General features: G+C 42.6%; 1 protein-coding gene across 1 annotated transcript in view; it reads left to right on the top strand.

The window, feature by feature from the left end:
* Positions 1-27,856, top strand: part of Ccdc191 (coiled-coil domain containing 191) — a 66,792-nt gene that overhangs the window by 18,058 nt on the left and 20,878 nt on the right. The window contains exons 7-9 of the mRNA XM_038344392.2: positions 4,313-4,460; positions 17,121-17,311; positions 25,305-25,554. Coding sequence (XP_038200320.2) covers positions 4,313-4,460; positions 17,121-17,311; positions 25,305-25,554 — 589 coding nt within the window. The remainder of the gene's footprint in view (positions 1-4,312; positions 4,461-17,120; positions 17,312-25,304; positions 25,555-27,856) is intronic.

A 27,856-nucleotide genomic window follows, 5' to 3' on the forward strand; every position in this document is an offset into this window, starting at 1 on the left:
GAATCTGATGCCCTCTTCTGGCCTCCACAAGTCCTGCACTCATTCATAAATCCACACACAGACTCACACACATACACATTATTAAAAACAAAATAAATCATTTTAAAAATTTACCAATATAATAATGTAATGAGCATCTTTATTTCTAGAGCATTGTCTTCCTTTGAATTACATATATAATATATATATTATATATATATTGTTTTATTTTTCAAAGCGTGGTTTCTCTATGTAGCCTTGGCTGTCCTGGAACTTGCTGTATAGGCCAGGCTGGCCTCTAACTCATGCTGATTCATCTGCCTCTGCCTCCCAAGTGCTGGGATTAAAGGTTTGCACCACGACTGCCTGGCTTGAATTATATTTTTTCAGGATAAATTCTTTTTTAAAAAAATATTTATTTATTATGTATACAATATTCTGTCTGTGTGCATACCTGTAGGCCAGAAGAGGGCACCAGGCCCTATTACAGACGGTTGTGAGCCACCATGTGGTTGCTGGGGATTGAACTCAGGACCTTTGGAAGAGCAGGCAGTGCTTTTAACCTCTGAGCCATATCTCCAGCCCCTAGGATAAATTCTTATGAGTGTAATTAGTGGATTAAATCATATAGATCTCTAGGCCGGGCGGTGGTGGCGCACGCCTTTAATCCCAGCACCCGGGAGGCAGAGGCAGGCGGATCTCTGTGAGTTCGAGACCAGCCTGGTCTACAAGAGCTAGCTCCAGGACAGGCTCTAAAGCTGCAGAGAAACCCTGTCACAAAAAACCAAAATAAATAAATAAATAAATAAATAAATAATAAAATAAAAAAATCATATAGATATCTTGAAACATTGCCAAATTATTTTGAAAGTTAGTTGTACCACACTCTTCTCTGTACTGGGAAGTATCTTTTTCCATGCTTAATAGGCAACCTTGTAACTGGTTTATTCTTCTCTGATTGCATAAGATTTTAAAGGTGAAACATATTTCCTTATTCCTTTTGTGTGGTTAGTAATTGCCCCCCAATGCTACTGTGAATTACGCTAGGGTCTTATTTTCTGATGATCATGTAGCAAGACATTGGCTTACTGATAAAGAAGACTATCTGACATAAGAGGACAATGACAATAGCCCTCACAGGAGGTAGTATGTTATCCATCCTCATGCAGAAAATGGGCTTCACAGGTGAAGTAACTGACATATTTATTCTGAGAAATAGCACTGATGCACAAACTGCAGAAACCTTCCAGGAGCGTGACTCAAGTGTCTGACTCCTCAGACCGAGCCAGAAAGGCCTATTAGGTAATCTGCCCCCCTCATCAGCCCGCACCCCCCACCCCCATCCCCACCCCCGTGTTCTTGATTGCTCTTATTCTGCCCAGTTTCAAGCAGCTCAGCAGTGGACGTGTGCTCCACCCCCTCAAGTGCCGGGCTCAGGCCTCCTCCAAACGCTGCTCTCTGCTCTCTGCAGAAAGCAATCACGGGTGTTTTAGTGCGCTCTCACTGAGGTCAACCCTGCTCTTCAGATTGCTCCCGAGCCTTGGAAAAACAGGCTGACCTAAAATAAATCGTGAAAACAAGCCCCATTTGATGGTAGCGGGATCCTCTGTCCCGTTCACAGTGGGCTCTCGGCACTGTTCACTGGCCAGTCAGTTCCTGTGGGAGCTAAGTCCTACCCGTGGTTGTAGTGACACAGCCAATGTACTCTGCTCCTAGGCGGATGGATTGACTTGAACTTTCCAGATAGCAATTTGGCAATAAATAACAAGAGTCATCAAGTGGTATTTCTCTTTGACCTGGGACTTCCAGCTCTAGGGAAACTGCCTTGAGAACTGACCAGAAATGTGAAGATTTTTATGCTGCAATAACTGAAACAGCATTATTTATAAACAAATGCTTTAAAATTATTAGATAATGATTCTACAGTGAAGCTGGATTGACATGTTCTTGTTTATTTCTGGGTGGAAATATGAATGACTCATCTACCTCTCCAGTTTTCACAATTAAGCAGATACGATTTTCATGATAGATATATATCCTGATGTTATTTTAAAATTCAGACCCCTGTTCTGAAACCCTATTGTGTGTTTATTTATTGACTTGTGGTATTTGCAGTCTCACCAAAGGCCTTGCCTTTGCAATCTGCCACTCCATCCCAAGTCCTAGAACTGCATCTCTCTAATGTGCTCCATGACAGACTAGACCCATCCAACAGAACATTATTACAGAACTAGTATTTTGGGAAGATTCAGTAAAATTTTATTGTTGATAGGTGTTTTTCTTTTTTTAAGTTATCCTGAATCTTCTTTACTGCATAAAGTATCTCCTTGAACGATTTATTAATTACAAAAGGAACAAACAATAGCTTTGGTGATAAAGAGATGGCTCAGCAGTTAAGTGTATGTCTTGGTCTTGCAGAAGACTGGAATTCAGTTCCCAGTACCCACATTAAAGTGCTTCATAGCCAGAGGAGCTGGTGCCTCCATGAGGCCTTTGAGGGCACCTGCACACATGTGGCATACACTCATACAGATACATAAATAAAAATAATTGTGAAGGTAACAAAAACAATAGCCTTACACTAGATAATCAACTCTAGATAATCAGTGAAACAGGCTGGTATTAGCAATAAGATATAATATTATGTGCCCCTATATGATATGTGAGAATGAACAATATAGTGTCAGGATTCTTGGATTCTTCTCAATTTGAATTTCTACAACTGTAAAATTCCTGAAAGTCTAAGTGATTACCTGAGTTTTCCTAGCTGATCTGGGATTCCTTACCATTTGCTCCACACCATTAATGGTGCCTGCTTTATGTGTATAATCTGTAATGGGCTCCAATAAAAGATAATATTGGGAGCTGGGGTTTGCTCAGTTGGTAGAATGCTTATCTAACATGCACAAAGCCCTGGTTTGATCCCCAGTTCTGCATAAAAGTAATGGCTCATGCCTGTCACTTCCCATTTGGAGGCAGGAGGATCAGGAGTTCAAGGACAGCCTGGGCTAACGCGAAACAGTCTCAAAAAAAAAAAAAAAAAAAAACAAGACTCCAAGCACACTTGAGTTGGTAGGTAGAAGGAAAATAGCCTGTGGGAGGAAAGAGGATGGAGGCCAGAGATTCTCTAGATTCTGTTCTCTTCTTAGTAATTTCAATTCTATTAATGTTTCTGCCTAGGAAACCCAAAAAAGCCCATTATAGGAATCTCTTTTCTTTTTTACTTAAGGATCCATTTAGCCCTCTAATAAGAAGAGATGGGGCTGGGAGATGGCTTTGGGGGAAAAGTACATTTCACAAGCCTGCCAACTTGAGTTTAATCCCCAAAAACCGACTAAAGACCCCAGTGCTGTTAGAAGTTGTTCTGGATCCCATAGAAAGAGACCACCACTCCAACTGAAGTGTCTAGGCAAGACTCTTTAATTTTGATCAAGAAAGGGGTTTGTCTGCTTGGAAAAGTGGACACACTGAACAGGAAGCACATTTGGATTTTATTCTAACTCAGGTGGTGGCTGTGTATTTCCCCCATTGACCAGGGTCCCGCCTCACAATTGTATTCAACCGGCTAGTCTAAAGAGAGGAGAGGGAGAGGAGCTGCTGCTCACTGGAGGAAGGGCCACTGCTTCAGGCCAGCAAATTCCTACCAGTGTAAAGCAAAGGTTTACTGGATAGGGAGGATAAAACATTTGTATATATTTACAAGGTGTTGGGGGGAGGGGGAGAGATAAAAAGATTTTATTTTAATTCCTTGTCCTAAACAAAAGTTTGATCGTATTTGATAGAAAGGACTCATACTTGATATTTCTAATCCCAGCACTCCTACAGCAAGATGAGTAGCAAAGACAGGACAGATACCCTGAATAGGAATTGCAGTGGCAGGAACGAGAGAGACTCTGCCTCAAAACACAGTGGAGGAGAACCAGCTCCCCCAAAGTTGTTTTCTGATCCCCCACCTCCCTCTGTCTCTCTCTGTGTGTCTCTGTGTCTCTGTCTCTCTCTCTTTCACACACACACACACACACACACACACTAAGTTTTTTAGAAGGAAAAAGAAAACTTCTATCTACATTACAGAGTACTGTATAGGTACTGACAAACTGATCATTGTATAGATCAGTAGTAATGTCAATAAAAATGCCTCATTAAAGCATCTACTGGGCTGTTTGTCAAAGTACTTTATAAGTTTATTTTGTTTATATATTGCAAAATAACAAACTAAGATTTTTTTGAGTCACCTTACTCTGGAATATTCAGTATGCATTCATTCCGGTACAGTAGGCTATAACTACTCATTATTAACTGTAATAACTATTTTAAAAATTATTACTAATAGAGAAAAAAAAAGACAAGAAGATTCTCAGCGGGATCCAGAAGAAAAATTGGTGGAAAGTGCTCACGTTCATCTGGATGAAGAAGTTGCAAAAGAAAGAAAAAGAAAGATGAGAGAGATCCTTATCCGGACTTTCAAAGAAAATCTCCAGGTGAGACTTACTGCGCCTCTCCTTCAGTGGCCCAGAACATGAACAACAGGATGCTCCCTCAGAGATGGTGAGTCATGCCTGTCATCCCATCTCTTGTGAGGCTGAGGCAGAAGGATTGCTGCACGTTCTAGGCCAGCTTGGGCTACATAGTGAATTCAAGTATAGTTGGAGCTCCATGGTGAGACCGTATCTCAAAAGAGATAGATAGATGGATAGATAGATGGATGGATGGATGGATGGATGGATGGATGGATGGATGGATAAACAGACAAAGTCCTTGAGATTTATCTTAAATACCTAAGCCAGCCCCACCATTTGTTCGCTTCTGCCTGCTGACCTGGCCCACTGGTCAGTGCATCAGGTCCCTATTGTGAGATGTTCTTCTAAGCTCTAGAGGTGTTGGGTGACATCCCAGGCAACTGAGAGCTATACTTAGGATTCCTTCTGAACAACATCTTTGGAATAACTTTATTTTTCCTTTCTTGATTTTGAGACTGGGTTTCTCTGTGTAACAGCCTGGCTGTCCTGAAACTCACTTTGTAGACCAAGCTGGCCTCGAGCTCCCAGAGACCCGAGTGCTGGGATTAAAGGCACACAGGAATAGCTTTGAACTAGTGCCCTTTGGCTCTTTTTGAGCAATGGGTTTCTGCTTTGACAGTCTTAGGGACATTTATGTCTGCATTAAGCAGATATCACAAGAACATTGTCACTTGCCCTTTAGTATCTGAAATCCAAATGTGATGATAACTTGTGTCCTTTCTCTCACTAATGACCAATCTACTTTTTATTTTTCCTTTGTTTTATTTTCTTTAGAAGAATTTTTATTGAAACAAAAACTAATGATTTTTCAAAGCTTTTACATTTTTATTTCCAAAGAGCTAGTATAGTAAGTGGATGGTTGAATAATCTTTTCAAGAAAGGTTACTTAGTTCAACTTAACGAGGCCTATGTCCTTTGCACCTATAACTAACTTTATATTGACAAATACGTATGTTCTATATCAGTCACTTTAGAATCATGTGACCAAAATACCTGACAGGAAAAAGGATGTGAAGAAGAAAAGCTTCGCTTTGGGTGATGGTTTCAGAGGGCTCAGTTCATGATCCCAGGCATTCAAGTAGAGCATCATGACAGCAGGAGCATTTGGTAGAGGACAGCTATGTGCATCACAGAAGACAGGAAACAGCCAGCCTGAAAACGGCTAGAGCTGTGCCCTCAATATCTTGCCCTACTGACTTACTTCTCCATCTAGGGCCCCACTTCCAAAATTTCCAGAACCTCCCAAAATAGCGCCACCAGCTGTGGACCAAACATTCAGAATATGAGCCTCCGGGGGCATCAGATTCAAACTGTAACAGCTTCTCAGGTTATTTAAGCAGCTTTTTCAATGAAGGGCAATTGATCAAACTATGAATTAGGAATTATAGCATTTCATATACAATGAATTACTTGGCAGATTTGTAAATGAGATGGTTGGATGAAAAAAGATAAATATGTATATTTTCTAGCCTCACAACACCTACATTAGGGCTCCAGGCATTGCTAAAATTCATGAAAGTTAATAGAATGAATACATAAATGAGTGGATTTAACAAGAGGAAAGAGAGTAGGAAGATGCTGAGGGAGCTTGACAAATGTAGGAACAGACTTAATAAGGTCCTTAAAATCAATAAAAGAATTTGTGATGTGGATAACTAAGATAAAAGGAAGAAGGTAGTCAACATGAGTTATTAAAAGATGAACATATTTTATGGTGACATCCTTGATTGATGGGAAGGAAGTTATCATTATTCCAATATTTAAAATTTAATCAAAGTTTTAATTTCAGAAGTAGAAGGAAATGTTGAGAGTTAGGACTAGCATGTGAAAAAGACTGACAGGGACTCTTAGGTTCTGTGTCCTTCAAGAGAAGGTGTGATTAGTGTATGCTTCTAGAACAACAGTAAAGATTGCTAAGAAAAAGTGGGAAATGGGCTAAGCACAGTGCCTCACGCCTGTCCCAGCACTTGGGAAGCAAGGGCATCCTGAGTGTAAAGCCAGCCTCATGTACATATTGACAGTCAGGGCTACACACACACACACACACACACACACACACACACACACACACGAAGAGAGGTCTGGAGAGATGGCCCAGTGTTTAAGAGCATAGACTACCCTACCATAGGACCCAGCTTTAGTCTCAGTACCCACATGGTGGCCCACAATTGTCTGTAACTCCAGTTTCCGGGGATCCCATACCCTCTTCTGGCCTCCACAGGCACAGTGTTGTATAGTTATATACTCATACCATAAAATAATAAAAGAAAATAGGAAAAGAACTGATATTCAGGGGCATCTTGAGATGGCACAAGGAAGGCATGCCATCATAAGATAAGTGTTTCTTAAAAAATTAATTTAAAATTTACAGTGGATTCTATTCTACAGTTTAAAAAAATATCCTGGCAGGTGGTGGTGGCACACGCCTTTAATCCCAGCCCTTGGGAGGCAGAGGCAGGTAGATCTCTGTGAGTTCAGGAAACTTGGTCTACAGAATGAGCCAGGGCTATTACACAGAGAAACCCTGTCTCAAAAAAAAAATTCTATGTGTTGTAGAGATAATAAATGTTTTAGATGGAACTAGAGAGTTAACAACAAAACTAATGGCCCACTTAATCTGATTGCTTTGTTTAAAAGGATGCGTCAGTGTATTTAAAAGGTAAAAGTGACAACATTTGAATGAATGGTCTTTGTTTTGCCACAGATTTTTTTTTCTCATATATTATTGTTTAAGGTTCTGTATTGAAGGCTGATTTTGGTGTATAGAAAAGTTACACAAATTACCTAGATAGTTTGAATCCCCACTACCAGACCTTTCCAGTGTTGCACAAATCTAGTGGTCAGTTAGAAAGAGAGTTTCCCCTGAGAGAGACCCTGTTAGAACATCACCCACATGCTGTATGCAATTGCTGATTTTATGCAGTGTAAGCTCAACAATGTTTTCTTGGTTATGCTATTGTTTATTTTGTGCCTTAAAGTAGCGACCTTTGGCCTTTCAGGTAACTTCAGGTTCCCATCTCTGTCCTTTCGGCACACTTCCGTCCTTTCTCAGAGTTTTTAATGGCACCGCCAGATACTCCAGCTTTATCATAAATTTTTCTGCCGTAGTGCTGAAATCAACACTTGTACATTGAATCCTGGTTCCTTTTCATGAGAGAATAATCCTTATAAGCCACTCCTGCTGCACACTTGAGGAGGGTATTTATGTCCTTTCTTAGCATATAGAAGTAGGAAATATATCTATGGCTACTAACCTGTACACACTCTCCTTTCTCTTTATGTCTCTTTATGTATTAAATACCTAATCCAATACCTCAATACAACAATATCGGGATGAGAGTTATGTTATTCCTCCTCCTTCCCTTATTTGTAATTTACATCTGGGCTGTCTAAATTGTATTGATCATTGTGAATTCATAGTGATATTTTCAGTGTAGCCCAGGCCCCTTCCCCACATGGTACACTTTCCCCTGACAGTATGAAAGCTGGCTCATTATATATGGTCTATTGACTTGTCGTTCTGTCCTACTTTGCTATAATGTAGTTTGAGCATTGCTAATCCAAGAGCTGGGTGTTATGGGGCACACATAGGTTCTCAGCACTAGGAAGGCAAAGTAGGAGAATCAGGAAGTTAAGGCTGTTTTCTGATATGTACTATGTTAGAGGCCAGCCTGGACTATGTAAACTGTCTCCTAAACAATTATAGGAGCAAATCTAACTACAATACAATATTTGTGTATTTTTTACTTTTAGCCTTACAGTTTTCAGTCAAAATACTTTTTTCCCAATATTGTTTAAGTTCTTCTCTTCCCCTCTGTATGGCTGCATTATTTATAATGATAAGGGTCTTGAACCTCTAACTTGGTATTTCTGCAGTGTGTTCTGAAACACAGTAAACATAGTCTACCATCCTGACTCCTCATACTTTTACATAGATGTGGCTGGAAATAGGATAGCTTTTTGTTAAATTCCAGGACAGGTCTGGTTTAAAGGAGCCCAAAGCTGCCTTCACCAGCCGCGAGATGAACAAGAGGAAATGTCCTCTGACTTGCATCAGGGCAAGATAACAGCCTGTGTGCTCAGCGTATTTCACAACACAGACCTGATAGAAATATTCATATAGAATATTATTGGAGGGTGCAGAGATAACTTAGCTATTAAGAACACTGGCTGCTCTTCCAGAGGATCTGGGTTCAATTTCCAGCACCCACATGACAGCTCACAACTGTCTGTAGTTCCAGGGGATCTGACACTCTCACTCCAATGCACATAAAATAAATTTAAATAAGTTATTTTTTTTTAAAAAAGAATATTATTGAGAAAACTTGAAGGAATCTCTTTCTAAGAGTCGCTCCAGTTTAGGTCTCCATCAGTTTATGCTTTGATTCTGGATTTTAGTTGTACCTCTGAATTCTTAACATTTCATCTAAGCCATTTAGTTAGTTAGTCTTTTTTTTTTTCTTTTTTTTCTGACTGGCAGCTCACTATATAACCCAAGCTGGGCTCAGACCCAAAGCAGCCCACTTGCCTTGGCTGTCCTGGGGCTGGTGGGCCAGAAAACCGATAGACTTGTGCGAGACTCTGGCCTCCCGTCTCGGTGCATACAGTCAGGTACGGCGGCCCTCATACACCACACCTGCCAGTCTCCTCAGCTTCCCCCTCATTCTATCAGGAGCTTGTTTTTGGATAGCGACTTTCCAGTAGACTCAATCCTATTTTCTCTTTGATCTGGCAGCAAAATCTCTTAGGGAGATTCAGCAATTCATGTGTCATAGCTAATTAGCAGAAACAACATGGGATTAACTATGAAATTCTTAACACTGTTTGGAAAGTGCCTTCTTAATTCTCTATTCTGAAATACATTTTTGTTTAATATGATTAGCAACTCTGTGATCCTTTCTGCTCGGGAAGGTGGCAGAGAACAATGGAACATAGGGTGATATTAGCCTAAATCTGTGTTCTCTGGGGAGAAGGTTTTGATGTGCGTATTTGGTTAGGTTTTTCTGCTAGAGGGTAAGATAGTAATGACCCACAGGAATTGTTTTTAATATTATGCCTGTGGTGTAGACCCTTCCAAAAATCCCCCCTAAACTAGACCAAGAAGACATGGTAATGTGGGGGTAGGAGACCCTGCATTTTTTTTCCTGGCAGGATGCTGGAAACTGTAGTTAAGCAGAACCTCATATGTGCAGCACCGTTCCTTTCCAAAGATCTTACTGTTATCAGAATGCCCTCAGAGCACAAGACAGCCACTGTCCTCTGCAGTGTCAGGGGAGGGGGCCTTTTTGCATTTCAGCTGTAGAGAAAGAGAGATGCCAAAACTTACATGAAGCATGTGGAGATTGGTGAAACCCTGCCCCCAGACTTATTGCCAAAGGCACTGTGTGGGATACATTTTCTAAGGTGTTTGAGACATGTATGCATTACTTTTATATAGTGAACTTTACAGAAAATTTCCCACTAAAATTTTATCAGTTTTGACACAGAGTTTTCTTGTCATTTTTTCCTCATCTCACCCCACAAGCAACCCAGCTGCCCATTCTCATGAGGGGACTGGAGCATAGAGCCAGTATTTGGCCCTTAAAAGTGCTATAGGCCCAGAGGTTCTTCAGCAATGTTTGTTCCCAATGCTAGATAGATCTTGAACCAAGGCCTCATGCAGTCTCGGCAGGTACTCTAGCAATACCTGTCCTTCAATATGTTTGATTTTGTTGTTGCTTGTTTTATTTTTTGGAAAGAATATATTAATTAGAACCTATATCCAGTATCTGACGGAAGCAGATGTAGAGATCCACAGCTGAGCACTGGGCTGAGCTCCTGGAGTTCAGTTGAACAGAGGGAGGAGAGATCATATGAGCAAAGGGTCAAGAGCATGATGGGAAAACCACAGAGACAGCTGGCCTGAGCTAGTGGGAGCTTACACACTATGGACTGACAGCCGGGGAACCTACATGGGACTGAACTAGACCCTGTGAATGTGGGTGACAGTCATGTGGCCTGATCTGTTGAGGGGGGCCCTGGCAGTCTCACCAGGACCTATCTTAGGTGCATGAACTGGCTTTTTAGAACCCGTTTCCTATGGTGAGATCCCTTGCTCAGTCTTGATACAGGGGGGAGGGGCTTGTGTAGTGTGGAGGCAAGCAGGCCTGTTTTTCATCCCGCCCGGATCCTACACGCCTAGCTTTACACGTGAAATAACAACACACAAACTGTATTCATTTAAACACTGCCTGGCCCATTAGTTTCAGCCTCTTATTAGCTAATTCTCACATATCTTGCTTTAACCCATATCTAATAATCTATGTAGCACCACGAGGTGGTGGCCTACCGGGAAGATTCTAGCGTAAGTCCATCTTGGGCCGGAGCTTCATCACATCTGACCCAGAGAGGAGAGGCATGACGATTGTCTGAGCCATCTACCTCACTTCCTTCTTCCTGTTCTGGCTACTCCACCCACCTAAGGGCTGGCCTATTAAATGGGCCAAGGCAGTTTCTTTATTAACAAATGAAATCAACACAAACAGAAGATTCTCCCACATCAGGCTTGGTGCTGCCTCAAGTTCGTATCCCAGACCTTGTTGACTCCCCAAGAAAGGCCTTATCTTCTCTGAGGAGTGGATGGGGGATAGAAAAGGGAGGGGGTGGGAGAAGTAGAGGGAGGTAGAACTGGGGTTGGTATGAAAAATGAAAAGTAAATTTTTTGATAAAAATGTGAAAAAAATAAAGAGAAAACCTATGCCATAAGTCCAGGCCAGTCTCTAAAAATTTACAGAGTAGAATAATTTTTTTTAAACACTAGGCATTTCTGGTGAATATTTATAAAAATCTCCTGTGGGTGAGGACAATGACGTCTCTCATCTTATTGTTGGGCCATCCTGGAACTGAAACAAGCATTTGTCTGATATACTCTGAGATAAGATGTGTTCTTAGCATCGTTTACGTATGTGAGCGGCAGGTCTGGGGGACTTGAAGCAGAAAGAAGAGGCTGATGTAGGGATGAGAGCATCTCAAAGGAAAAGAGAAGGCCATGAGGAGGGGTGACTGGTCTCTCCTAAAGATGTGGTGGGATTCTGAGATGTAGTCCAAGCTCTGCTGGGAAATAACAGCTCAGTAAGTACAGTATTGTTGATTGGACTTCTTAACAGTATGAAGAATTTACCAAACAGCCATATGTCACCTATACATTCTGACACATTTATAGGTAAAATGCTCAGTGTCTGATGTCTGGCATTTATGTTTAAACTCTGCAGGTGGGGAAAAGGTGCAGGAAGACAGACGGAGCCCTTGGTTGGCAATAATGTTGATAAGTTGTAAAGCTGAGTGAAGGTTTATTCTTCCACTGTGCTTGTTGATATGCTTGTTACATTTCTGAAAATAAGTTTAAGAGAAGAAAGGATGAAATTGAATATAGAAATGTCTCCGGGTAGAGGTGTTCCGACTTCAGGCCTCTGGAGTTTTCCATGGCACCTGACAGCTTGCTCTTCTCTGAAGGGTGGGGGGGAAGGGTGATGAGACAGGAGTAGGTCATCAGCATTTCCTTTTCCATCCCAGGAGTCAATGCTGTTCCTGCCCACTGCAGACTGATGTCGCTGCCTTAAAGATCCTTTTCCAAGCCCCAGGTTCTTTGTGCCTCCTGTGTGCCTTTTCCTACAAACAATCATCCCTGAAGGAAAAGAAGGCCTGGAAGATTTCTTCCAGTTGCAGAGTGGAATGCCTGTTCCTTTCACAGTGGGAGCAGAAAGGAGTCCCTAGGGCGATCATGGGCGGGCAGCCTTCTTCCTGACATTCGACCTCGGCCAGGGCCCCAGACAGCTGGCTGGCCGACTGGCCGCAGCACAGTCAGTTCCATTCAGCAACAATAAATTGTAAACTTGTTGACATTTTCGTCCTCTTTACAATTCATTGTTTATTTTTCCATGACAGAGAATTTTGATGCAATTATCACCGAGCTTTCTGACAAAAGGGGAATAGCTGAAGAATTTTGATGAGTTACCCACTTCATTAATCAGAACAAGCATCTCTGGTGACAGGGTTAGAATTACAATGAAGATTAGATAGCAAATTGCTGTTCCACCTAGTGTCAATCATCTGCAGTGACAGCAGTGTGATTACACTTCGGGGAAGAGCTTTTCTTGCCAACAGAGCGAGGGCAGCTGCAGTGCAGGTAATAGATTTAGCAGGGTGGGCTGTCATTTCTTCTCTTGAGTGGAGTCCTCAGAAACCAAATGCTGTCTTGTGGAAGATTTTAAGGGGAAGACAGCATTGTGCTTTAAAACTTCCTCTCACATCGTAGCATTGTATTTGAAAAATCATTACAGATGCATACTTAGGTACAGCTCATCCCCACAGTGATTTTCCCTGCTTCATTTACCATACCAAGCCTATCACTGCAGCTTGATAAAGATGGTAGGAGCTAGGGGAGAGTGTGGGATTATATTTGGAATCCATCGGCAAGAAAAGTCAGATACAGAAACGAGTGCAGTAAGAAGGAAATAAAGAGGGGCCACGTTGGTTGGTTACATGGCTAGTTAAGCTTGAATTCTCCTGGCTTAAACAGAATGCACTATGCACTCCTCTTCCAACTCGAATGTGCTTTTAAATAGCTCTCGTTACAAAGAGCAAAGGGCTACGGCACCATTGTAGTACTAACCCTCGGTTCTCAACCTGTGGGTCACAACCCCTTTGAGGGTGGCATCAGATATTTACATTACAGTCCATAACAGTGGCAAATTACAGTTATTATTTTAAAAATAATTTTATGGTTGGGGCTCACCACAACATGAAGTTCTGTATTGAAGGGTCACAGAATTAGGAAGCTTGAGACCCACTCTTCTAGACTGTGAACTGATCAGGAGAAGCAGGCAAATTTCCTGGGGCTACAGAGGTGATCTTTAATCCTCATTGTCACCTTGCCTGGATTTAGAATCACCTAGGAGACACACCTAGGTGAAAGTGCTCGGTGAGGTTTAAGGGAGAGGGAAGCGCCATCCGTGGATTGTCCCAAGCAAATCAAAATGAGAAAGCCAGCTTAGACAGCATTCATTCCTCCCTGCCTCTTGACTGTGGGCACAGTGTGGCTGGATGCCCCAAACTGCACGTACTGCTTGACCACTGTAGCTGTCGTCCTTTTCCCGCCATGATAGATGTGCCCTCGGACCCAGGGCCCAAATGAACCCTCTCTTAAATTGCTTTTGCCAAGAATATCGTCACAGCAATAAGAAAAGTGACTAACATCAGAGTGAAGGGAACAAATAGATGTGTCTGCGGGAGTGTGCCACTTGTCCTTCCAAGTCAGATGAGAGTACCAGGGTTTTCTTCCTGCAGGTTTGTCAGACTCATGTTTACCTAAATAATGTTTGCTATGGATCAAGAATAACTAAACAGCTATCCCCAATTCATTCTTTATTTTTAATCTAAATTTTAATGAGATTGCTTTTGAGCAAGCAGGGGAAAAAACCCAGCAGCAAATTTATTTCAATAAAGCAGTGTTCCAGGAGTCTGTCACCGGGCTATTGTTAACTTCTGCATAATCTGGCCCACTCCAGACCCTTAAAACCCACCCTTTGCTCCTGGGGTCTTAACCCTGGGACTTTAAAGGAGCATACTGACTGTAGAGTCTATAAACTCCAGCTTTGCTCTCCTAGATTCAGGTAAGTTTCTAACAAATGCTGTTGTACTGTGTAAGCTATGTGTTGCTTGCTTTCAATTCAAAGCAGACAATGTGCCTTCCACTGTTGGGCCAGACTAATTACCTAATAGATTAGAGTCACCAGGATGCAGAATGTTTGAGTTTTGGCCTTAGAATTAACACTAATGCTTTACATTGTGAATTTAATCATCCAGCATTAGTCTACTTAAGGTTTTAATTTGATGAGGTGACTCATAAGAATACTTACAATTTTGATTTTATGATAATCTAAGAATTAATAAATATAATGTGTAGAACAATAAAGGACTAGTAGTGCAGCCTAGTTGTATATCGTTTGCTTATGTGCACAGAGTCAAAAAATAAATGAGTAGATGAACAGTTAAAAGTGTGATGATACACAGAAGTTACTGTGAACTTTATGATAAGAGAGATAAAAATGCAAGGACACGAGCTGGAGAGATGGTCAGCAGTTAAGAGCACGGGCTGCTCTTCCACAGGACCCAGGTTAGACTGTAGCACCCACATGGTGGCTCACAACCATCTGTAACTCCAGTTCCAGGAGGTCCAGTACCCCCCTCTGGCCTCCAAGGACACCAGGCACTCAAGGGGTACACAGGCAAAACATCCACGCACATTGAACTTGTACTTTCAGAGGATCCGCATTTGTTCCCAGTATCCACATGATGGCTCTCCATGATCCTTAAATCCTGTTCCAGGGAATCCATGTTCTACTTCTGAGCTCTGTGCACACCAGGCACCCTCGTTATGCACATACATACATGCAGGCAAAACACTCATAAACAGAAAAATTGAATAAATAAATTTAGAAAGGCATTTTAAGATGCTGTACTCTGTAAGCTAGAGAAGGAAATGACAATGGGAAAAAGAAAAGCAACCCCCCATCCTGGCAGCTCAGTGCACCCCATCACAGGCGAAGGCGAATCTTGTATCCAGCAAGCCCCTCCTTTCCCTCTTCTGCCTCCTTTCTTTCCTCATCTTGTGCCTCCCCAGTGTATTTGAGTTGAGATTCTACAAAATGTGCCCTCATTTGAAGTGATAAAAAAGGGACTAAGGGCTTTGTGTAGGTTGTTTGTGGTTTCTCTTGATGAAATATTATAATACTATATGTTCATCTAAATGGGAATGTAACTATATCCTATATAGAAAAAATGGTTCTGGCCAAGTAGCATATTTCCAAGAAGTCTAGCATATGTTTCTTTATATTTTTATTGGTCTTTAAAACTTTTTAGTTATTGTGTGTGTACGTGATATATTTAGGTGGGCATACATGTAAAAGTCCTGTTTAGCTTGCTGTCAGTCTGGCACAGTTGAAGAATTGCCTCCATCACACGGCCTGTGGGCATGTCTCTGAGACGTTTTCTTGATTGCTGACAGATGTAGGAAGGCCCACCCTACTATGGGTGGTACCATCCCTAGGTAAGTGTGCCTGGGTGGTATAAGAAAGGCAGCTGGGTGGGAATCTGGATGGAAGCCAGTGGGTAGCATCCCTCCGTATTCTCTGCTTCAGTTCTACCTCCAGGATCCTGCATTAAGTTCCTGCGCTGGCTTCCCTCAGGGATGGACTGTAACTCGTAAACCAAATAAGCCCTTCCTTCCCCTAAGCTGCTTTCAGTCTTGGCATCTGTCACAGCAACAGAGAACAAACTAGCACTGCAAACAATCTCGTGAAGTCAGTTCTCTCCTCTGGGGGTTCTAGAGGGACTCAGGTTGTCAAGCTTGTGCAAGGACAACCAGCTGAGGCATCTCACTAGCCCCAGGCTTTTACTTCTGTTTCCTGTTTCCCTATAACCTTCCAAAAGTAGAGATTGTTTCTTCAACAACTTTGTTTAGAGTTCCCAACTGAAACACAGTGGCAGGTGTTTAGTAAATGTTGAAATAGTATCCCTTGAGTATTTTTACAAATAAGGAAGCAATGAGTTAGGCTAAAGTCTTTGAAATCCATCCTTCTCATAAAAGCCACATCCTGTGATGTTGCTTTCTGTTTGATCTCACGCTTAGGTCTCCTGTCAGGTTTGTCGTTCCCAGGTAGGGGTACTGTTCCCTTCTCTCGGGAGTGCCACCGTCTTGTGGGAATAGGTAAACTTGAGATTCTGATAACCTGTAGTGAGCGCCTTGGTGGAAGAATGCAAAGTTTGCCTGGGATACAGTGGGAGGAGCACCTAGAGTTAGCCATAGGACTGTCTCTGGGAAGTAAGTACTAAAGTGGACAGAGGACAGTGTGGTTCATACTGAGACTGCGAGGTGGCAGGAGACTGACCTGGAAAGAACAGAATGTTTTTATGAAGATAGAGTATACAAGGACTGAGTGCAGTGGTTTTCTCCTTAGACCTGGATCACGAGTAAAGTATGCCCTGGGGACTTGGTTAGGGCATAATTTGCTATTGGCTGCATAGGTACATGGTAGCCTGGGCATCTCTAGGCCTTCTCCTCAAAACTCCAATCACATGATTAGGGGTAGCCCAGGTAGGGTTGTCATTTTTAGCTGTCTTGTTTTCAAGGAACAGAGGCCCCAATCTGTTCCACTGAGAACTCAGGAAGGATGTGATTGGCGCTCAAGACAGGAGTGAACTAAAGGCTGACTTACTATTTGAAGCTCCAAGACATCCTAGTGGGGCAGGTCATGTTGGAATCAGCTCTGTCAAGTTCCTCAAGGCCTCTAGTTCATGTCTAAGATCTGACCTGCTATCCAGTTTACCACAGGACTAGTGCCTTGTAGTGAGAATTAAGTATTTAGTTAAGTCATGAAGCTTCGGGTGCCTCTGATGCCTGCTTAGATATTATCATTCCTTTAAGCAAGAAAAAGCTGAGCTTTGTTCCGTTCCACCCGAATCACAGGTAGCAGATTTGTTCAAAGAAGTGTGGTGGGAAAATCTGAGGACAGGGCTGTCAATGTTGCATATTTGGAACACAAAAGCTGATTGGTGGTGGTTTTCCAAATGTTTCCACTTCAGTGTCAAAAACGGTATTTCTCTGCCTGGCACAAGCTGATTCTGGATCATAGGATAAAGCTGGGGAAAGCTGGGACCCTGTCTGACTGGAAGCTTCAACTGAAGGTCCTGCGAGCCTGGAGAGACCATGCGCGATCTCAGAAGCTGAAGCGGGAGACGCAAGCCTTGGAAAATGACCTTAGGGAAGAGAACAGGTACATTATATAGACCCTGGCGTGCTTACCTAGGGCATCTTCCCTCAGAAGAGCCTGGAAGCCAACTCCAGAAAGGCTGCCCACAAGAACCAGCTATGATACAGTGATCTGTTCTCCCGTGCTACCTCAGCTGGAAAGACTTCACTGAGAATTAGAAGCAGAGCAGGTGTGGGATGCAAATGCACTTTCATAGAGGAAAGACTGGGCTTCCATTGCTGAGGAACAGCACTGCACCTTGTTCCACCTCACAGTTCTGAGGCGGGAGTGGGTTTATATGCCAATAATCCTCATTGATAGAGTTGCTGTCTGCGCGTAGAGTGCTAATTAAGGACGCAGGGAACATCCATCTGGGAGGGCTAACCTGCCAAGAGTGATTCCTCCCACAGTGCTGCCTTTTGTTCCACACCTTATTTAGAGGTTTCTGGCGCTTTTATATCAAGTCCCTCTTTGCTGGTGCTGTGTCACACAGACTTCATTGTCAAAGCTTTTTTAATTTTATTATCTTAAAATTAAATACATTTTCTGTTTCACTTCCAGGTTTAACCGTGCATGGTGTGTGTGTGTGTGTGTGTGTGTGTGTTATTTTGGTTTTGTTGTTGCTTGGTAATGCTGGCTGGTGAACCCAGGGCTTTGCATATTTTTCTACTGGGCTCCACACCCTCAGCCCATCTCCTTTTTGTTCTAGAATCAATGTCACTGAGTAGAAGGAACCGTTATGTTCTTATGTGTAATCATTACTGACAACTCTGTCATTCATTCAAGGATGAGAACTTCAGTGAATGGTTTGTGGAAGAGTTGTTCCATTGAAAGCATAGCTGTGCCACCCGCTGATAGGTGGTATCAGACCCTGGGAGGGCATACAGGCATCTAGCACATGGTCCGCTGTCCTCAGAGAGCTCAGCTATGTGAGAAAAGCAGCATCTAAAGACAGTGCAGGTTTTCAGCATACTGTACAGCGAGGAATGTGTTCCCTTCTGCTGAGAGGAATGCAACAGAGCGAAATGTTGCTGTCCGGGTAGATGCCTCAGATTGTGTAGATCAGGCTTCGTCAGGATGGAAGTGGAACCATCTGGACCTTGCTTGCTTACGTGCTTGTTCTCTCTCCATAGTCCTTTGTTTTTACTCTGTGTGCTTGTGTGTGAGCCCACAGGAGTACACATGTGGCACATGTATGCAGAAGCCGTAGAAGTCATAAGAGGCCTTCAGATCCCCTGCAACTGGAGCTACAGATGATTGTGAGCCTCCATGCCAGTTCTGGGAACTGAACTTGGACCCTCTGAAAGGGCAGCAAGTGCTCTTATCTCTGACCCCCTCTTGTCCCCATGAAAAGCTTTATATGCTGGCACAAGGAGTTTAAGTGTTAGTTGGTTGTAAGGTGAATTTCTAAGCTTTTCAAGCAGGAGGATGACCCGTTTGGATCATACAGTGGGGTGAATCTCCAGTGAAAGGGCCAGTGGAGAAGACTCCGCTTTAATGTTTCCAGACTCCCAGGGCCTCGTGCTTGGTGTAAGGAGCTGGGATGACAGCCGACTGGGAAACGAATGATGGGGGTTTGCTGGGTAAAGAATGCAAACTGGAGACCGTGTGAGGCACAGGGTGGAGCGCAGTGTTAAAGTTAAAGCCGCCGGTAAGACTTATATGCCAGAAGAAAAATCTGGAGAACGCAGGATTCCATTCCAGTTAAACAGTTCAAATAGAAAGACACTAAATGGATATTTTATAATAGTATAATGTGCCTTTTTTTAAGATCTCAGAACCTTTAGTCTGGTATCTGAATTATTTTCAGGTATCTATTTTTAAATGTTCAGAATGGGTACTAAAATTTGTTTCACTGCTGAAGTTAGAAAATATTTAACTTACAATACTTTTTTTTACTATAAAGCTTTAGAAAAAAACATATCCTAGGGCAGGATGACACCTTAGGATCGTCTGATCCAGCCCTCATTTCGTGAATGAGGAAAAGAAAGCCCTGAGAGTAGAAGTGACGGCCACAGAGCCAGGTGGAGCGAGTGTGGGACGAGAGCCTTGCCCCTGGGGTCCTGTCTCGGATGCCTTCGCCAGACAGTACTGCCTCCCGGTTAAGACAAACGGCATCTTAGTTGTGGCTTGCCGGGCTAGCCATGAGTTTCTGCTGTGTTGCGATTTATTGTGGATTGTGGTGTGAAAACTAGGAGTGGCGCTTAGCAAATGGCAGAAAGGAGTGAGACAGGAGCTGCTCCTGCAGACCGTCCTGAGGCCCCAGCACTCTGCGTGGTGAATACTGCCCTAGAAACTGTTTTAGGAAATTTAGACCGTGGACTATCTTCATCGTGCCCAGCGAGGTTTCTCCACATGCCTCGGCAGACACCGACTCCAATAATGAATGAGCCAGTTAGTGAAGGGCGGCTCGGTTGCTTACTTTCCTGCAACTGGAGGGAGTCTTCACGCTCCGGTGAGCCGCATGGATAGGTGAGAGCCAGCGGTAGAGTGGTTACTCACGTGGGACGGGACACGTGATGCTTTGGCTCCTTGCAGGATGCTGTTGAAAGCACTTGTCTGGTATTCCCATGTGAGCCGAATCCCCATCCCTGGTTTCTGCACCCACAGTGGTTTTGTTCCCTGAGGTTTCTCCTCATGGTCTGCTCCCCTGCAGGACCCAGGCTTTCTTCTGTTCTTCCCACTCCTCTCTAAAGTAACAGCAAATCCCTCTGTTCTCATTCATAATTTAGTAACCTCCATCTTCCTAAGCCTATGCACAATCTCACCTCCACTCTAAGGGTTCATCCACTTAGCCTACAAATGCATCTTGCTTTTCCTAATAGGAATTGTGGTCTTTCTATTTCTATCTCCATCTTTTCTTTCAGAAGTAGTGATGGTGTTGGGTGTGATGGTACATGCCTGTAATCCTAGCATTTGGGGGGGGGGAAGGGAGGGTGATGTGGAGTTGGAAGTCGCCCTTAGCATAGAGCCAGTTTGAGGCCAACCTGGGTTACATGAGACCTAGTCCCCCCCCCCAAAAAAAAAAACAATAAAATGAAAGAAAAAAGATTATTGTGACCAATAGTTTCACTGAATTTCCATACAATACCGATAGTTTCAGCATCACAAACATTTCTGGACTCATTTGCTAGGCAATGCCATAGAACTCCATTAGAGACACCTTTGATGTGGTGGCAGCGACATTTTAACAGTGTCAATTTCCGTAGCATCTGCACTTTTACAGGTTGGTTCCCACGTTCACTACTCCTCTCCCTTCTTCCTGGAATTTCCAGGCAGCTCTACAGGAAAAGGGGAATAAGCAGGGTTTGAGTTCGGTGTTGTCTGCTAGCTCTTCGGTCCTGTTCTGCTGCGCTCTCTGGACTTTCCTAGGAAGCACTGCCTGCCTGAGGCTGTCCCAGCCACCGTCCACGTGTCCTGGGCTGCCATCTTCACAGCCTTAATCTCTCCTGTCAGCTCTCAAGCCCCCACTTCTTTTCTCCTATAGCCCTTGATCATCCGCAAGTCTTCATTTCTGAGTTCAGCCTTCTGTGGGCAGTCCTATACAGAGCAGTTCTGTCAATCGTGTTCAGTCACCTTCCCCTCTGTGCTTGCCCGGGTTCCCTGGTGAATGGCATCTGTATCTGGGGAAGCCCCTAACAGGATCTGTCAGAGGACCAGACTTGCACTGCCTGGCTCACTTGAAAAACTCCCTTAAACCAAATTGTCTTCTATCCCGTTTCTCTGGGGGCCACCTAGTGCATTATTGAATGCATTAGCGTGCTCTTGCCTGTTCCTGCTGAAGCTGCTCATCCCAAATGCAGCGGCTCCTGTCACTGCTGTTATGTTCCGCATCAGGTCTCGGCACTTAGATCACTGGCGTGCGGTTATTTATCCTCTCCCATTCCCTTTTGAAAAATTCAAGACATGGGACCACGGAAATGGCCCGGGCAGTAAAGGCACTTGCCATCCAGCCTGGTGACCTGAGGTCCATCCCCAGAACCCACACGATGGAAGGAGAACTGACTCCTGCTGAGTTTTCCTCTGACCTCCACACGCTCACTGTGGAACCCCCAGCAAGAAAAGAATGCAAACATTAAGACACAGTTTAGATATCCAGTAGTCTTGCTGTGAGAAAGCATTATTACTCTTATCTATGGACTTCATTCTATGTTTTATTTATTTAAGGTAACAAAAGAAAAACACATTTGAAGAGGTAGGCAGGGCAGTGTTCTCAGCGCCATTCCTGAGGACGAATCGGCAGCTCAGAGACCATCAACACTTGCCCACTATCCCAGGTCTGCTTGAAGTTCTCCCGACTTTGAGGTTCTATGTTACACGCCTCTCACTAAAAGCACTATTAGAGGTGCTGATCCTGAGCAACACGGTTCACACTTGAATTCCTATTTAAATCGTTCCTGTTTTGTGCTCTTAGGGCCTGCAGAGACAGCCTTTCTTTGCAGGCAGTTATGTAATTATGATGATCAATTTATATGTTCTTGCTAGAAATGTTCTGATTTAGCTCATGAGCATATTGGGACAGGCTGTTTTCCGTAAGGCACTCTGTCCTTCCTTATCGTTCCTGGGAACTGTGTCTCAAGCCTTTTCTTCAGGTACATTTACCTAAGCGATTGCGTCTCACTACGGTTTTGGGAAAACAAGGTGATTTCATAAGAAAGGGAGGCGACCACCTCCCTTTCAGAACTAGCTATATTTTTAGTGCAATCTTTTAAAAAAATATGGAAGTCGGTTCATATGGGACATTGTCACTATGCCAGAATGAAGTGCAGAGCAGCAGGCGTGGAAACAAACTCTCTGGTTTCCGTATCTGTTTTCTGCCCTTCCACCTTAGCTGACAAATACGGAAGTCCTGCCGCACGCCAGATCTCCTGTGCAGCCATCATAGACGGCTCTCAGCACGGGAACAAGCGTGCCTTTCTTCTCGCTTTCCCACCTTCTTGGTCTCGGTGGAGTTCTAGCGATGGTTTCCCTGTGGCTTTTGTAGTATCTAAAGAATTGAACTGACAGCCAAGGGCCCAGTGCTGCTTTGGGCTGTTTCTACTGTAAAAATAATGTTAGCACACCAGGTGCCTCTCACACCCATGCTTCTTGAGAAGATTGATGTAAGTCAGCCTCAGCAGCAAGCATCTCCTGCCCTAAAAATTATGAATTTTACTCCCTGGAGAAAGCTATAGGTTTGTGTTTTTCTCCCTACTTAGTCTTTGCAGCTTTCCCTGCAATTTAGCTTACTGCCTCTTCTAAAAATTGTTTCAAGTCAGTCTTGTTAGAGACTTAATTTATTTCCATTATAGTAAAATGCATACATATTTATTATGACTTATAATATGCTTTTATTATAGAAACTATCTGCCAGTCACCAAGTATTTGTCAGCCATCATCAACTTAATAGTTAGCCATTATAAAGATCAATTAAATATAATGATATATGCTGTCGGAAAATGTCCTGGGCACTCTCCTGCTGCTGCAGAGTAACATAGGCCGAATAACTTCAGAACTATAGAAGTTTATTTGGTTCCTAGTTCTGGGGACTTAGAAGCTCAGAGCACACACAGTACTGGCATGACAAGGGCAAGCAAGCACACACTGGACAGGCAGGAGGTGGGGGTTTCGCCCTTTTCATTGGTAACCCGTCTCCATAACAACAGCATCAGTCTGCTCCTAGGGGCACAGGCTTTGTGACCTGATGGGTGGTTTTCAGGTTGTGACTGGTAGAACACTAGAGCACTGGGCTACGGCCCCCAGCTCCTTAGTTAACTTTCCAAGGGCCCGCCTCTTCCTGTTGTTAAAGTAGGAGTTCAGACTCCACATTCTTAGGTGTGTTGAAACCATAGCAGCTGAGGTGCTTGTATCTCAGGGCTGGTTTAGAATAGAAATAGCCATGCATTTCTGGTCGCAAGGGGAATACTATTTGGAGAAACTTTGTTTCCGATATAGATAATCAGAAACAATATGTGTGTGTGTGTGTGTGTGTGTGTGTGTGTGTGTGTATTTCATTTGAGTTTACATATAAATTTCAATATTGTTACAGTGTAACATTTTTCACTGTAGGTAACCAAAGAAGGTCATATAAACATTTTTAAAAACTATAGAAATGGGGCTGGAGAGATGACTCAGCAGTTAAAAGTACTTAATGCTCTTGCAAAGGACCTGGATTCAGTTTGAGGTACCCTCGTGTGAGGGGCGGGGGTCACATCCTTCTCTAACTACAGTTCCAGAGGGATCTGACACCCTCTTCTGGCATCTGTGGGTACTGCATGCATGCATATGGTCCAAATATGTATTTACATGCAGACAAAACAGTCATATACAAAAGTAAACAAGTCATTGCCGGGAAGTGGTGGCACACATCTTTAATCCCAGCACTCGGGAGCCAGAGGCAGGCGGATCTCTGTAAGTTCGAGGCCAGCCTGGTCTACAAGAGCTAGTTCCAGGACAGGCACCAAAAACTACAGAGAAACCCTGTCTCGAAAATCAAAAAAATAAAAAATAAATAATAAAAAAAAAGTAAAAAGTAAAAACAGAAGTAAACAAGTCTTATTTTTTTATCTCTAGAAATCTAGAAATGTTCTCCTCATGCACGGACTTAAATCATTATGATTTTCTTGATAGGACTCCAGAGTGTATATATAATGTTTAATAGAAAGAGCTATGCAAACAGTGCTATGGAGAACTCAGTTATGTTTACAAGCTAAAATCAATAAGGCAAATAAGCAATATTGGATTTTAAGTCTCCAAATGGACACTTGATGCCACATAATCAATCATATAATAAGTTCTAAAGTCACAGTGATGCCCATCTCCCAATACATCAATACAAGAAATCTCTAGGCTTGAGTCCCGCGTGCATGTGTGTGTGTGTTGTACATGCAGATGTGGTGTTTACATGTGTGCAGATGGAGGCCCAAGGTTGCTTCAGTGTCTTCTGTATGAAGTCAGGGTCTCTTTCTGAAGCTGGCACTCTTCTAGTCTGGCTCACCGGTTTGCTCTAAGGATTCCGCTTTTCCATTTCTTGTGTTTTAAGATTACAGACAGGCCGCCGCACCTATCTGGTGTCTGCACGGCCTCTGGGGACCTGAACTCCTGTCCACACACTTGTGTAGCCAATGCTTTACCTGCCAAGCCTTCTCCTCAGCCCCTAGACTTGAACTCTTGACCAACTTCCACCATGATGTCTCCTGGGATTGACTCCCATGGCGAAATCAATAATGTCTACTCCCAACCCAACCAGCCAGGGTCACTAATGTTTACAAAGGTCACAGGAGCCCAAAGGAAATCTTTCTTAGGTGATGAATGAGCTCCCTGAGAGCTGGAGCCTGGCTTGTGCCCTCACATGCGGCTAGTGCTTCAGGGCTTTGGCGAATGCGAGCTTGGCCGTGATTCTCTCCCCGTGCAGGTCCTTAACAAGATCATCTTCAGGGTTTGACATAGACTTTGATAAGTCTTTTCTGCTGTTTGTTTATTTGGTTGGGTTTTTTTTTTTTTTTTTGGTTTTTTTTCCCTGGCTGTCCTGGAACTTGTTCTGTATACCTGGCTAGCCTCAAACTCACAGAGATCCACCTCCCTCTGCCTTCCAAGTATTAGGATTAAAGACATGCACCACCACGCCCAGTGATAAATTCTAATTATTGACCTCATTAAGTGATATGACTAGTCTACTGAGTTTTCTCCTAACCTACCTCCTTAGATTTCCACCTGTCTGAACATCCGTTTCCCTAATGCATCCTTCTTTTCAGGTTACATGTATATATAATATAAAGCAGTATGTCTTATTGGGAAGTTGGAATAAATAGTACAACCACTTTTTCTTCTTAAATATATATGCTGAGCTATTGATGCCTTTGATTAGAGTCTGCTCTGAGGAATGTAAAGTAATTCCATTTAGTTTACTATAACATGACAAGATGGAGCATTTCAGGAACTTCTTTGGTCTTATGTTTCATTTGTATTACCAGCTAACACTATACATGGCTTCTTATTCTTCTTTTTTTTTTTTTAACGGACGTACTTTGTCTCTTAGAAAACAGCAGCGGGCTACCGAGTTTAACCGGAAACAACTTCTTCGATACTGCTTTGCTGAATGGCAGCGTTGGCATGGTTCAGAAGTTATAAAGAGGGAGCTGGCGCTAGCCAAGGAACAAACTAGGAAGAAAATGGATGAGCTGCTGAAGGCAGCCTCCCTCGGGAAGCTCAGTTCCAATGGGTCATCGGGTATCCATCGTCTTGCAGAGACAATAGCCGAGGTGGACCTGCCAGTGGGAAGTGGAGAGGTACATTGTTCCCTTTGTTTGGGCTTCACGTTTGTTGGATTTGCATCTGAGCTTTGCACTCTCATGGCAGCTGGCATGAGAGTGCCCTGTCTGAGCTATGCAGAGGTTAGGGCTGCTACCGTGCACAAAGCTTATGCACAGCCATGCAGGCTGTGATTATTTTCTTGACCGGAATATTTTTTTAATAGTCATACGTCAATGTTGGGCTAGCCGGAAGTTGCTGAGGACACGATAGAGAAGGAATTCGGAACAGCTGAATGAAAGGCCTTTGGAAAGAGGGGTAAAGCTCGCTGACAACTCTTGACCCCCATTTGATCTTCACACATTTCCCTTTCGGATAAGCTTGTGCTATAATGTATTCTTAACTTTTGTTTTTCTAATAAGAAAGTTGTTCATACTAATTGTGACAATTTTGTAGGAGAAAAATCACCAAGAATTTTATTTTTCTAAAATCAAGTGGTGATGGTATGTACCTGTGACTGCAATCTCCAAGTCAGTCTGGGCTGTATAGTGAGTTCAAGGCCAGTCTCAATAAACAACTACGTCTATTATTCCATTATCTGGAGGTAACAGGAAGTACAGTTATCTATTCTTTTCTCTATTGAGGCATATATAAATTTCTTATTGTTAATATTTTATTTAGCTTTAAATTTCCCTCAACTAGGTCACTGAAGAAATCTAGCCTGCCATAATTGGGAAAAGGAAGGCTTGTTGTTTTTGTTTGTTTGTGAGACCTGGTCTCATATAGTATAGACTAGCCTAAAATGCACTCAGCAAATGTTGGCCTTGAACTCCTGATCCTACCTCTGCTTCCCAAGTGTTGGTATTATGCAAGATTGTTCTGTGGGATTTATTTGGTTTGGTTTTTAATATGAATGTAACTATTTTATTTTCTTATAAACATCTTTTGACTTTGCTAAATAGAACATGGACATTTTATATTACTAAATATATCTTAGCCGTAGTTCTTCTTTAAAAGTAGCTCTCAGATCTAGACCTACTAATCTGAATTTCTGGGAATGGGGCACCAGTAATTTCAGTTCTGCAGGTGAACTTAGTACCTACCCTGGTTATGGACTGCAGCTCTCTGCCATCATTTTGTAATGCATACATGACATTCTATGGGGAACCTAAGCTAGAAGTAGTTTAACTCGTGGGTGACTGAAATTTAACTTGTTTTCAGTTTGTCGTTGTTTCAAACAGTGTTTCACTGAACATCCCGTTAGTAACTAGTCTTTACATATATACATAATGCTTTACTTAGGGTAAGTATTTTAAGACAGAATGTATGTTCTATTTTTATCTTATGTTTTTTTATCATTTGCATTTTTATTGCTAGTGAAGTTAAGCATTTTTATATTGCCATATATACAGAAAGATATGGATATAGACAGATAGGCATAAGTAAATCACCTTTGTTCCTTTTTCTACTAGTGTACGTATCTCTTTATTCATAGGAGTTCTTTAAACTTTTAGGAATATTGATACTTTGGTTATTATGTGTGCTGCAGACGGTTGTTCTGGTCATGTGCCTTTCTGGTTTGGTTCGGGTTTGGTGCTGTGCCCAGCTGTTCATTTCTCATGCGGTCACTCCTGGCAGTTTGTCTTCCTCTGTTGCACTTGCCTTGTTAGAAAGCCTTAGGAGAGGCTCCTCTGCCTCCACCCTGCGCCGAGTGCTGCTAAGTGCTTAACTCGGGCACATATAATTAAATTGGGCACCTGAGGGTCTCAGCCTTGCTTTGTACCCTGATTACTCTGAGCAAGCAGGATGGCTTCCATTTAAGGTACTCTCCGCAAAGAAAGAGCCCAAGAATGCTTATTGGGGCTTATGTAACATTCTGGGCCCTTCCCCCAGGCATTTTATTTTGTCTACCTTCACATTAGCTAGATAATTTCATCTCTGTTGAGACCCAGAAAAGATTTATATCTTAAGAAATAGCTGAATGGAACCTTTTTTTCTTACCAAGTTCTACTGTTGGTAACTTTAAATGAAAAAAAGTCAGCAAAAAATACCTTTCCTGTGTAAAACAAAAAAAAATGCTGTATAATATACATATATTTCTATATAAGTAAATATATATGTGCATATATATATATTTCAGAAAAAGCCTCCAAGTTCCAAACTAAAGAAGGAAAAGTTTTATCAAGCAAATAATTTTGTGGAAAAAAATAGAACAAAAGAAAACAAGGGACTAAAATAGGCCTTATAGTTCACGAAATAAACTCCATTTTTTTCTGGGATGTACAGTAAAACACGAGCAAATTAAATGCCTTAAAAGATTTCGAAACTATCTGTTAGCTG

This window comes from Arvicola amphibius, chromosome 10 (genome assembly GCF_903992535.2).
Source record: "Arvicola amphibius chromosome 10, mArvAmp1.2, whole genome shotgun sequence".
Classification (NCBI taxonomy): Eukaryota; Metazoa; Chordata; class Mammalia; order Rodentia; family Cricetidae; genus Arvicola; species Arvicola amphibius.